This window comes from Toxorhynchites rutilus, chromosome 1 (genome assembly GCF_029784135.1).
Source record: "Toxorhynchites rutilus septentrionalis strain SRP chromosome 1, ASM2978413v1, whole genome shotgun sequence".
NCBI lineage: Eukaryota > Metazoa > Arthropoda > Insecta > Diptera > Culicidae > Toxorhynchites > Toxorhynchites rutilus.
Window position 1 is genome coordinate 128899923 of NC_073744.1, and position 14111 is coordinate 128914033.

The following is a 14111-nucleotide window of genomic DNA, read 5'->3' on the forward strand; positions in this document are numbered from 1 at the left end:
GCTCATTTTCTGCCGCCGAAGCGCATCGCATATATTGATGCTGCTCCCATATTCGGGTGGGAGAAAATTGCTCTAGCCGTTGAGAGTTGACCTTTTACTGTTTTGGATCCACAATTCGCCTTTATACGGTATTGCAACCGATCGGTGGGGTGGTATCGGCATTCAATGCTGCGTAGTATTCAATGAATTGGATGATCTAAGCACAGTAAACACATACTACTGCATCCGCCGATGCCATTAAAAACCGTTTAAAGATGTTCAGTTTAATGTCTTTTACTTCATGGATGCTGCCTTGGAGACACATTGAGCTGTGAGAAAAGCATTGTGCTGTACAATATTGGTATAGCTTAATTGTAGGAATTGCATTCTTTTTTTCTTTTGTGCATTATGGCATGTTACACATCAAAATTGGATGTTATACCAACGAAAGGTGCTGAGAAGAAGCAAAAAAAATCTCAAAAATTTCTCATTTCTTCATTGAGAGATGGTTCTAGTGTAGAGGCACGAATGTCGGACGTTTTCCGAGCTCAGAAATATTAAAACAAAACATATTTTTACTATCCATTATTTACTAGCTTTATTATTTACTAGCTGACCCGGCAAACTTCGTCCCGCTCAAAATTTGTTTTTTGTTATCAATACCTTCAAACATTCACGTTTTCTTACTATGAGCAAGTTCATGGGTCCAATCGCAGAACTGTTCATTGATTGTTCTTCTTTTCGACCTCGTTGAATTTACCTTTTACTGTGAAATTCCTAGTATTACTAACAAAACTCAACATTATAATATCAGATTATTTCCAGACACCATTCTCGTTCAAGATTTTTCAACCACTTGCAAATAACATGTTTCTCCGTTACATGGAATAGATGTTTTATACAGAAAATATGATAGAATAAAGACAGCCCTAAATCGGACAATTCCTTCCTCGAGTTCTGCCTTCATCAACACATCCGGCGATCCTTTTTTGGTATAGATAGAAGAAGATATAGCAGTGCGTTTCATCACATTAAAAACCATTTCCAGTTTCGAACAAAGATCAATTTCGCTAGCGCAAATATCAAATGGACTAACAGCACTTGTCACTATGTAATAGTAGAACATATGGGAATTTAATTTTCCGAATTTTTCCTTTTTCCTTCAGAGTTTTCCGAAAATTTTCGATTGTCATGTTAGGTTGGAATATTTTTGGTTGAAATATGTGTAATATTTTTATGAGACCCCCTCTCCATTCCAGAGGAGGGAGGGGTGTCATATCATTATAGAAACATTTCTCATACCCAAAATCCCTCACATTCCAATTTGTGCTTGATTAGTTCTCGAGCTATGCAGAAGTTTGTGTTTCGTTTGTATGGCAGCCCCTCTTAGAGTGGGGGAGAAGTGTATTCACCATAGAAACGTTTCGTGCCCCGTAAAACCTTCACATGCCAAATTTGGCTCTATTTGCTCAGTTTTCGAGTTAAGCAGAAATTTGTATTTCATTTGTATGGCAGCCCCCTCTTAAAGAGGGGGGGTGGAGAGTCCAACCACCATAGAAACATTTATTGCACCCTAAAACCTCAATATGCCTAATTTGGTTTCATTTGTTTGATTAATTTTCAAGTAATGTAGAAATTTGTATTTCATTTGTATGGCAGCCCCCCATAGAGAGGGGGAGGGGTATCAAACTTTCACAAAAACCTTCGCCGGCCCAAAAACCCCTGCATACCAATTTTTATGTTGATCGGTTCAGTAGTTTCCTATCGCATGAACGACAAAAAGATTTTGGTTTTTAGCACGTTTTTCGTGACAATTTAAATTTTTTTTAAAATAGTGAAATTAAAAATCAATATTTTTCTATTAGTTCATGCGATAGGGAGTTGTATACAGATTCATTCACATCAAATTTGGAATAAATCAGTTCAGTAGAACTTGAGATATCTTGTGCGTCAGCTTGAAAGAACCAGTTTCGAGAAAAACTGGTTTGAAGTTTTGTGTCAATGCCGCACTAGATTGGATACCGCATCACTATAGTGTCGGTAAATAATGTGACTTTCGAAAAGCTCTTTCTAGGGTATAGTCTTGAATGTCTGAAATTCAGAAATATGAAGAAAAACATTTCGATTTCTTTCAAATTTCTAGACTAGAATACCCCCTTCTTCTCGAGTAACACTTGCCGACACTCATCATCGAACTACTCGTGCCCTCGCCTTTGTTCTACGCAGAGATGCCAACTTTCTTGATTTTTTAGGATTTAACAGACTTTTTGGCGTGAAATATGAAGAAAAACATTTCGATTTCTTTCAAATTTCTAGACTAGAATACCCCCTTAACGTCTTCACAACATGGCCAAGTTCAAAATGTTTCTCCAATTAACTCGGTTCATGGCTGTATCTCTCCAAATCCGCGAGCTCCCCGTGTTTACCATATCCTGTTCCACTTGGTCTAAGCAACTCGCTCGCTGGGCTCCTGGTCGTCTCGTATCTGCGAGATTCCCGATAAACACCATTTTTGCAAGATAGTTGTTCAAAATTCTTGCAACATGTCCCACCCAACGTATCCTTCCAGCTTCGATCACTTTCTGGATACGGTGAACCCAGATGAGCTGCGTGTGATCGTGGTTCATCCTTCGTTCCTACACGTCGTCCTTCTGAAAACCACCGAAGATGGTTCTTGACACACGTCGTTGAAAGACTCCGAGTGCTCGAGTATTGTCCACGTTTCGAACCCGTAGAATACAACCGGTCTTATGAGCGTTTTGTACAGGGAACATTTCGCACGATTGTTAATTCTGTTTGACCTCAAATGTTTGAGGAGACCACAGTTGACACGACTCCCATTCGTATCCGGATCACGCGGCTTTAAAACCAAGGTAGACAAATTTGTCCAATACTTTGAACTCTTCGACGTTGATCACTACACCACTGCCTAATAATTTGGGGCCTGTCATGCTCGGATCCTGGAGCCAATATGTATTTGGTTTTAGACGCATTAATTATCACACCAACTCTCTCTGCTTCGTACTTAAGTCTGGTGTAATGCTCCATGTCATCCATGTTTCGTCCATGATTCTCCATAGTTCATTTCGTGCTATCGAATCATATGTGACTTTGAAGTCGATGAATTGATGATGCTGGAGGATTTGGAGCGTGTGCCGCAAGGTGAAGATTTGGTCAGTAGTAGACCGACCTTCGATGATAACATCCCATAAATCTGTTCGTTAGTGGCGATAGACGACGGAAGATTATTTGGGGAAGCCCTTTTTTAGCCGACATTCAGAACGGTTATCGTATGATAGTTTTCACGGTCTAGTCTAGTTTCTTTCTTGAAGGTAGGACAAAAAACCTCGTCTTTCCACTCTTCCGGTAGCGATTCTGTTTCTCAAGCTGCACTTGAAGGTGCAGAATAGTGTTTGAATGACGGCGGGTCCAGATGAAAGGTTTTAACCCGGTAGTCATTACTGCTTATTTCATAGTGTTGTGTTGTGTTACGTGCGGGATGGGTGGTGTAGTCAAGTGTATCTATCATATTAAATTCTTCAAGGTGAAGCAGTTTCATCCAAACAGAAAATGAAATAAGGACATTCGGGATAATATGGGAATTACAAATAAATTACCTTCGATAATTCCACATCCATATTCTTCTTCTTCTTCTTCTTAAATGGCACTAACGTTCCTGCAGAAACTTCGCCGCCTCAACGTAGTATTACTTGCGTCATTTTTATTAGTAATTATTTGAGATTTCTATGCCGAATAACACGTCTTGAATGCATTCTGAGTGGCAAGCTCTAGGATAAAATTTCTTTGACGAAAAATTCCCCCGACCAGAACGGGAATCGAACCCGAACCCCCGGCATGTTAGGTGTGATGCCCACTCGGCCACGGGAGCACAAACATTGTGCGATGCAGAACTTCTCAATATCTCAACTTCACCCAAAGTTATTGATATTTCTTTCCGAAAACACGCTCTTTTCATTTGTTTGTCATTCTTTCTGGCAAACATAAACAATTTTGTTGACGGAATTTTAAAGAACAGATTTCACTCTGTATAATATGTGATTTTCAACACTATGGGCCTGATCACGAACGTCACTTCACGGTGAAAACGAAGTGAATTGTATACAACCTTATTACGGCTGTCACCGTGTGTGTAGAATCCAGAAGAGTTCATCCGTCGTGACAAATGAGCGCTCAATATGTTACAACTTTTTTGAGGACAGTTTTTGTCTAGAGAATAACTGTCGAGCTCTAAATGCTAATTTCCACTTAAATACATCTCCTGGACCATTGTGCAGTGCGATCTCAGTACAGTTTGAAACTGCCATTTTCCAGGACATGTGCAGGAAGGTACCGGCAGTTAGGTACGTTGTCTTTCAATAGACCACCCTCTCCAGTGCCGATTGAGGATATCGTATGGTGCCGGCCTCTCTGAATGAGCTGTCGGAATCCTAGATATTTGTAAGATTCGTCACAAACTATGTCTACTATCAACTAACTGTCATACCTCGTAGCCTCCGAATTCGGTGAGTTGACAAGCGCAGCGGCACTTGTCTAGGTCGAACTCCATGCAGATGTCCCTGCTTATGTCTTCGACAACCCGAGTAGCTACACCTAGACGCTGTCGTGAATCAGCGTAGACTTTGAGATCGCCCATGTAAAAGGTATGGGTCACTTCTTCGTGGGCGCCGTCGCCATATCTTATCCTATAGCCATGACCGTTTCTCTTGAGCGTCCTGCTGAGGGGATTCAGTGCCAGATAAAATCAAAGCGGGCTGAAAGAGTCGCCTCGGAATAACCCCGCTTTATCTGCAGCGTTTTAGACTGTAATACGTTTTCTCCATCACTGAGGTGCAGACATACTCTACAGTCTCATCGCATGCTGCAGGAACCTACCGGCGGGTTCAATTTTATAAAGCTCCAGTACCCCGACGAGAAACGAATGAGGTATGGAGTCATAAGCCTTCCCAGAGTCGATATAGGTCACGTTCTGAACATCCCTCATACCAGACCAGAAGTACGAAACATCGCTACTATCTTCGCTGTAGTGGGGCTTCTTTTTGCTTAACTGGTCGTAGAACGCTTTCTCGTTATCTCTGAACACCTGGTTTTGTTCTTGGCGCTTTGCATAGTCACGGTTAAGCGGTTCAAAAGCAATTTTTTTTTCAAATGTGTATATTCAACATAATCAACAATTATCTGGGATACAACCGCAAGGTTGACGTAGGACTACCTTTGGCTTCATAATCATATGTTTGAAGCTGCATCTAACTCAATTCTCAATGAATGGATTAATTGATATTTTAAAAGGTTGCTTTAAGTTGTTTTTGTAAGTGTACGAGTGAATGAGTATATGTATGGATTCATCATTCACTGGCAGACTGGACGAGCTTCGTCAGGCCTAAAACTGATTCAATTAATGGTCGAATGAAGCACTTCAAATTCGATTGAATTCAACATATTCCCTTTGTAAGTAAAGAGTTTGGGTCAATCCCATGTTAGGTCAATTTAATTTTAATGCCACAATTGTGTTCTGAGTAGCGAATTTGAGAATATGCGTATGCCAATGCAAGCTGGAAGAATTTTCTTCGTCGAAAGAAATCAAAGCCATAACAGGAATCGAACTCATATTTTCCCTGACAACATATGTGACACTGACAGCTTAGCCGAGAGGGCCACAAATCAAACAAGTATTATCTGAATATTCTCTTTTGCACTCGTTGGCGCCAACTTTTCGCTAACGGCACGCTCAGCAAATGCGCCATTGCAGTGATACGCGGAATGCAGAAATGCCCTGTGACCGCGTGAGCAATGACCATGAGCTTTTAATGATGGCGCATCATCCCTGTCACAGCAGGATATCTCTGTTTCCGTTTTGTTTCAAATGTGTGCGAGTGCACGATCTATAGCGTTTGCTCATTTGCTCTGCATTGTATTGTTACACAATGTGATGCCGTTCGTGAAACTAAACCACATTCGAGATGTGTTACAATTTGCCAGCTTGTGGTTTGATAGCAACAGTACGAAGCGGGTCACAACTCACGGATCGCACCTGCCCACCAACACCACGAAATAGACATACAGCGGTGTCCTTATTCACGGAATCAAATTCCGGATTTTCTTGTCTTGTTTTCATGGAAACGCCGGACTTTGTTTACTCAACCGCTCGTAAAATCCATATTTTGAACAATCGGGAAATACGTTTTATTTCACGTTGCTATCAAGCCGCGCCTCGTAGGGTGTGTATAAAGCGCGCTGTCATAGTAGCGTAAAATAATTCGATTGGTTCGTAAACTCGTTTCGGGCGAAAGGAAGCAGAATATTTTTACGGGTTATTTCGATTCACCATTGATAGGCAGTAGGCATTTTTCACGTTCCTTGCGCCGGAGACGCCAGACACTGGCGGAATTATCCTTCGAATACTTCAAGTATTTTTTCCTCCGACTAGACTACTGTCTACGAGTGAAAAGGGGCATCGGAATCAATAAAATTAGTGAAATAGAAATGTTCCTCCTCTAGGGAGGCAGTTGTGTGATAAGTGACATTCAGTGCAGTTCTGTGTACCCTCAGAGCGAGTGACTTGATAACAAACAGGAGAAAAACGCGGATGAAGCATGTTTCCCATATTTTTTGAAATTAATTTTGTCGATTGCCAGAACAATAACCCCTCGCGGAGAAGCAGTAATGGTTCTACCGAAAAGGTTCGCTATTCCCTCTTCCAACGCAAACTGTTTCTTACTAACCCGATCCCGATATCGTGACTAACATCATATCCCTTAATTTTTCCCCGCTGTCGATTCGTCCCAATTTTTCCAATCATCGAAACACAAATCAAGGAATCTTCACTATCGTCGGCCGAAGACGATGGCTTCCTTGAAGATCAAGAAGATCCAACTTTACTTCACCAAAGCAACGGTAGCAGCAGTAACAACAACAACAATAACAACCATCTCCACGGTAGTAGTAGTACGAATGGCACAAATGGCAGCAATGGCGGACCGGGACTAGGCGGCGGAACCATGTCAATCAGCCGGTCCACGAATCCAGCGTCCAAGGCGGTACTACTCATCAGCTATATCCATCACCCTCTGCTAGTTTACTTCTCAGTGATTTTTGTTGTTGTTGGTTGTTGTTAGATTTGTGGATTTTTTTTCCTCTCGAGTTGCGAGGTGTTTTTGCTTTCGTGTCCTAGTTCAGCACTGTTTAATAGACGAGCACCCATCTGATTGTATTTACTTTTGTGTGTACATGATCTGTTTTCTGTCCACGATTATTTAAGTTTTCCGCTTTGTGATTTTCGAAGCACATCAGTTGTCATTTTTTTTCACAGTAGTTCATTTGAACGCTTCTTGATTGTTTTTTTCTTAGTGTCTATAACTTTTCATTTTCTAAATGTGTTTATAAGTAAGATATATGATCTCGGAACTTCCGTTTGGGTTATATCCTCTTTTTTTTATTCATTTTCTTCTTCATCTTGATTCTCTGGAGCCTTTTTATGTACAACTAATTGACGCAGAATCGCAAACCTCTTTGATTTTCTCAAACATTTTTCAATCGGTGGTGGAATCTATAAAAAAAATTGAGGAGCAAAGTGCGACATCGAAATTTTGAAGTGTTTTTTAAAACTCTATAACTTTGTTATACGAAATCTTCCAAAAGGTATCGCGACGTTTTGAATTTCCACGAGCTAAAACACGTGCAAGCAAAGCAGCTGTCAAGAATTAACTGAACATTCAAGATGACCGAACATTTTGGCATAAGTGAGAGACATAAGTACCAACACAACGAAACAAAAAAATCGAAAATCCAAAATATATAGCATCTTCGGAAATTTAAGAGTCTCGATACTCTCTGAACATACCTTGTACAATTCCATGAAGAATCATCTACCACATAATTTGCTCTGATTTTTCGTTACAAAACTCGCATATCTATTTATTTTCGAAAATTTTACACACTTAGTCATTTTACTTCGCCTTTAGGGTGCACAATTCAGGTCAGTGTGGTCCATACGGACATTTATAAGGAGTAGTAACTCAACTGATTTACGATTTTTCAAGCGCGAAAGAACGGTTAGAAGAGTTTTCAGAGAAAAAATATGATATGACTAGCTGACCCGGCAAACGTTGTTCTGCCATATAATGTATTTCTAGAGAATATTGTGGTTGGTAAAAACAACGAATATACTTCAAGAGAGTTTGTATGTTATCGTTCAGATCTACAAAATTGATCTAAATGATGATTTTCACAGTGAAACATACATATGCGTACCTCTTATTTTCGAATTTTCCCTTTTTTCTGAATATCCTTCTTATATATAAAGATAGGCATAGTCAATTTTTCTAATCATCTCAAATATTTTCCAAAGTACTCTATCATTCTAATTTGGATGAAGATAAACTCACAAAATATATGGACGACGTAGATCTGATCAGCCATTCTCCCGTGATGATGAGTTATACGTACGTGGGAAAAACTCTCTTTTATATATAAAGATATGCATAGTAATTTTTTTTTTAATTTTTCCAATCATCTCAAATATTTTCCAAGGTACTCTATCATTCTAATTTGGATGAAGATAAACTCACAAAATATATGGACGACGTAGATCTGGGGTGGCATTGCGCATTTCGAAACGAGTAACTCGTTTTGAGAAAATTCGAGAAAACTCAAATCAAAATGGTTTAAGTATTATGTATATTTTTCAAGCTCATATTTTCGGTGTACTAGATTTAGAGCTAAATTTGTCTCGTAGAGAAATGTAAAATTTTTGAGTTCGTAAACAAAGATGGTAAAAGGCATGTAAAAATGGTCGAAACGAACAAAAATCACTCGTTTCGAAATGCGCCATGTCACCCCTGATCGGCCATTCTCCCGTGATGATGAGTTATACGTACGTGGGAAAAACTCTCTTTCATATATATTTCATATAAGATATGCATAGTCAATTTTTTTCAAATTTTTCCAATCATCTCAAATATTTTCCAAAGTACTCTATCATTCTAATTTGGGTGAAGACAAACTCACAAAATATATGGATGACGTAGACCTGATCAGCCGTTCTCCCGTGATGATGAGTTATACGTACGTGGGAAAAACTCTTTTATATTAGGCTATCAAAAAAGTCCTGCGGTTTTTTTTTTGAATTTTCATTTGTTCATAAAATTAGTTACAATCATCTGTTTTAAGTCAAATATGCGCCGTTTTGTTCGATGACTTGTTCCCAACGAAATGCCAACTTCATAATACCCCTGTTATAGAAGCTCGCTCCCTTATTGGCAAAAAACTCGGATAGCCAATTTTCACAGGCCTCTTTTGTGGCTAACTTCAGACTACCTAGCTCGTCCGCCCTGGACAAAAACAGGTGGTAGTCACTTGGTGCAAGGTCCGGACTATACGGCGGATGCAAAAGAACCTCCACCAAAGAAGTGTGTGGCCTGGCGTTGTCCTGATGGAAGACAATGCGGCCTCTGTTTATCAAAGATGGCCTCTTCTTCATGAGTGCTACCTTCAAGCGGTCCAGTTGTTGGCAGTACAGGTCCGAATGGAGGGTTTGGCCATAGGGAAGCAGCTCATAATAGATTATTCCTTGACAATCCCACCAAACACACAGCAGAACCTTCCTGGCCGTTAATGAGGGGTTAGCCACCGTCTGAGCCGCTTCAGCGGGCTTCGACCACGACCGTTTGCGTTTCACGTTGTCGTAAGTGACCCACTTTTCATCGCCAGTCACCATCCGCTTCAGAAACGGGTCGATTTTGTTGCGATTCAGCAGCGATTCACATGCGTCGATACGGTCAAAGATGTTTTTTGTGTCAACGTGTGTGGCACCCATACATCGAGCTTCTTTGTGAATCCAAGCTTCTTCAAATGGTTAATAACGGTTTGATGACTTATCCCCAGCTCTTGGCCGATGCTACGGCTGCTACTATTCCGGTCTTTCTCGGCTAATTCAGCGATTTTGTTGCAATTTTCGACGACAGGCCTTCCGGGGCGTGGCGCATCTTCGACGACCTCTACACCGGAACGAAAACGTTGAAACCATCGTTGTGCGGTGGAAATGGAAACTGTATCGGGTCCATAAACTGCACAAATTTTATTGGCAGCTTGAGATGCATTTTTGCCTTTGTCATAGTAGTACTGTAAAATATGTCGGATTTTCTCTTTATTTTGCTCCATATTTGCGACACTATAACTCACGAACGACCTAACCAAACAAAACACTGTCAAGGACTATGTTATAGCGCGCAAAAATACCTTTCCAACAAGCTATAGTATGACTCGATACAATGAATACAACTAGAACTACGCGCTTACAACGACACCTCGCGGAAATACCGCAGGACTTTTTTGACAGCCTAATATATAAAGATATGCATAGTAATTTTTTTCGAATTTTTCTAATCATCTTAAATATTTTCCAAAGTACTCTATCATTCTAATTTGGATGAAGATAAACTCACAAAATATATGGACGACGTAGATCTGATCAGCCGTTCTCCCGTGATGATGAGTTATACGTACGTGGGAAAAACTCTCTTTTATATATAAAGATTCTATAATATTCAAACCATCCTATAGTATTAACCCGTTTGGGTCGTATGTCTGTTCTAAGCCACCATGGCAAGGAATACTAAATACTTTATCCAACCATATGTAATAGTTTACACTTTTTCTAAACGAATTCTAATGTCTAGTGAACTTGTTCACGAATTAATAAGCCTAGAGATAATAGATAACGGTTCTTGTTTTTTTTATCCCATTTATTTATTTTAGGCTCATTAGCGTTTTAGCTGTAACAGAGCCGAATTTTAATCGTGTACATGTCACATGATTATCATATCTCTAATTAGCACATTACACAGTTACCATTTACCAGTATTCCTTCTATGCCATTACATATGGTACATTTACACAGTAGCCATTTAGGCGTAAGAGTTTTCCTTCTGTTCTTCCATTATCCAAGTTAGACCGGACAGCGGAGACAGTTGATATGATCATTGTTGAGTTATTTATAGAACAACAGCCCGATGTGTCTTGCAGAGTAGAGCAGTTTGTATATATGAATCGATCTCATTTCGACCGTGGATCGATCTCCATCGCTGATGATTGTTGCGTGGACGTAGTTATTTTGTAACAACACAAAGAAGGTTAATGAGGGCCCTGAGTTTTGAACTCACGATCGATCGCTTACTAAGCCTAAGTAAGAGACCCCCCTAAGCAATTTCTATAGATAATAGATAACGGTACTCGTTGTAAACAAAAAAATATTAGCATGGAATGAAAAGAGGATCTCTTTCAAGGGAAATGAATTCCGACCGCAAAGGGTTAAAGGCTTGTCAAAAGTGGAAAATGTGAACAGAAATTGAAAATTGCAAGTGATTCTGTGTGAGGATGTATTTTTTGCGACTGCGATATTAAGCTTTATTTTATTTATTGGTTTTATTTAAGAATTAAATTAACTAGATGATAGGAATGTACCAAATATATAAGTTCATTTACAGGCAAACCTGTTTTTGTGCGGTTGCTTTTTCTGCGATTTCTCATTTGTGTGACTGTTCAGGTGCGATTTTGTTATTTGTGCAGTTAGTTTGCGTGATTCAAGACCCGATGCCATAACAGAATCGAACAAAAAGAGTCGCACAAACGAGGAATCACGCCAAAAGGGACCGCACAAAAACAGGTTTGCCTGTATAAGTAATTATGAGTGATTCAAATAATCCTGCAGATGGGTTGAAACGGACAGCATTCAATGGGGGTAAGACGGACAGTGAAAAGTTGGCGTCAGAAAGAGTATCGATTTCACGTTCTTTTTTCCTCTCTCTATTTATGCTACATTTGTTGAACAGTCAAATGGCGAGAGAGAAAACAAAATAATGCATTTCACGAGCGATAAATTACTACCCTATGCGCATTACACTACCTGTCCATATTATGCCCAACATATGCCCGTATAACCGCCTCACAAAACATGTTCAACATATCGGTTTGTTTTCATTCTAGTAAAAACATTGGAAACATATTTTTGTGAAACATTTAATCGAATAAATCGAAAAACAGTATATTGGAGCGGAATTTTATTTGAGAGTTAGAGCGTATTGGTTTATTCGAGAGCCGTAGTTCAGTTGTTAAGAGCTGTGGCTCGTACGCTCTTTTTGATGTAGGGGGAAAGGGGGGAATTTGGACCACCTAAGCAAATCGCCTAATATTTCCAAACCAATAGGGTCTAAATAAAAATGAGTGGGTTATATCTATGATATAACCGCAAGGTTGACGTTGGACTACCTTAGCTTATCAATCATTTGTTTGTATTGATTAAATTTTTGATGGAATGAAACAATTCCCGATTGCAATTGAATTCAATGTATTTGCTTTGTGAGCAAAAAGATTGTATAATGTCATGTAAGGTCAATTCATACATTGTGATAGATAATGCTCTTCATTACAAGTAAATTTAATGACAGTCCTTTTACGTTTAGTATGATGCATAAAACAAAATATGTGAACGGGAGAATTATCAAACGTTTATTTTATTTTACATTTCCTTCTGAAGTTTGCATCTCTCCAGTGTACGTACTTCTCGAACCGCGAATTTGCTTGATTTTACGAACTGCAGACACTCAGTTCCGCTTTTGACATGTATGTCGAATGCATATTGTTTAATCAATAAGCGTTATCGCAGCAAATGGTTAACAACATTTTGCCTAATCATCGAATGGTATGCGTAGAAATTCAGTGAGCGGAAGATATGAAGGTATACCCGTCAATACAATAATGAATAACCGAGCCAAACCGTTGTGTTCGTACCCGCTTTTGTAATCCGTGCTAGGAAAACACTTTGCGGAGTGCAAAAATAAAGCGGGTGCAGAGATACCCCCGACTTGCATGAATCAAAAACTTCAACTTCTACTTTTTATACTATAAAGGATTTAAACTTGAAAGTTCATTCGTCTCTAGTGTCTGCACGATTTTCCCAGGTTCCTAAGTTTAGGAGACCGTGTTAAGGAAACATATTCTAGTTTGCACAAAGGCAAGCGAGTACAAAAGTACTCGAAGCTTGCATTTATTTGCAGAGTCGATTTTCCCAGACATTTTGGTTTAGAAGTCTGTGTTAAGCAAACACATTTCAGTCGGAACAAAAATGCCACTGACTTGCATGAATTTATAATGCCAATTTCCTCAGACACCTTGGTTGGGGAAACACATTTCAGTCTGAACGAAAATTCCCCCGACTTTCATGTACTTGCAATGTCGATTTCCCCACGCTACATGGATTTGAACTCTGTGTTAGGGAAACACATTTCAGTCGGACCAAAAATGCCCTCGACTTTCATGTATTTGCAATGCTGATTTACCCAAGGCTGCTTGGGTTTGATGGCTGTGTTAGGGAATTCGTAGACCGGGCCAATCAAAATGAGGCAGTTATGCCGTGTAGATAACGCTTAACATTTTACAGTTATTCAATTGTTTATCTAATGAAAAATAAAATTTTATTAATTGCGATAGAAGCGTAGAAATATTCCCTATCAATTGATGCAAACATCTTTCCGATCCAGTAAGAAATGTTCGAGTTATAAGCATTCGGAATCTTTCATTTTTTCCTGCATGTCCTGTGTTTAGATTTTCATTTTATCCCCCATATACTCGGGTTAGACGTAGTCCCACGTCAAAAAATGTCACATTGTATACTAAGCTACACTTGTTTTCTCTCGATCAATAATGTTTAATCATTATATCAAGCTTTGAACTACCAAATTCCAGACCAGAAAAATTGGATTGAGACTATCTCGTATTCTGCATGGATTTTTTCACTGTTCTAGCATTTTCAAACACTTTCAATGCTTGGCCAAAGAAAATCCGTTCTTAATAGCCTGCGTTGCTCTTTCAAGCTTCCAACGTTGTCTGTCTATCCTCTTCTTGTAATTCAGTGGCATCTGGATTCAATTAGACCAAAGAAAAGTCTCAAACCTGTAGGACCAATTCACCCCACAGAAACGTGTCCATGTTACCCCACACAACATGCAAAAATTAAAATGCAATTAATTTCAATGTTCATGCTAACATTTCCTTGCACCTGTCGAATTTTACCAAAGTTTTTTCACGTTAGTTACATACGGTTCAACATAAAAGAAGAT

The 14111-nt window shown here is 39.4% G+C and overlaps 1 protein-coding gene across 5 annotated transcripts in view; it reads left to right on the plus strand.

The window, feature by feature from the left end:
* The window catches only part of LOC129763652 (kinesin-like protein Klp10A), a 135579-nt gene that overhangs the window by 77279 nt on the left and 44189 nt on the right, over window positions 1-14111 (plus strand). For 3 of the 5 annotated variants that reach the window (XM_055762901.1, XM_055762902.1, XM_055762900.1), the window contains one exon: window positions 6813-7034. The exons of 1 other annotated variant lie outside the window; for it this stretch is intronic. In XM_055762901.1, coding sequence (XP_055618876.1) covers window positions 6813-7034 — 222 coding nt within the window. Of the gene's footprint in view, window positions 1-6093; window positions 6678-6812; window positions 7035-14111 lie in introns of those variants that run through there. One more of the 5 variants, XM_055762904.1, reaches the window with a different exon arrangement.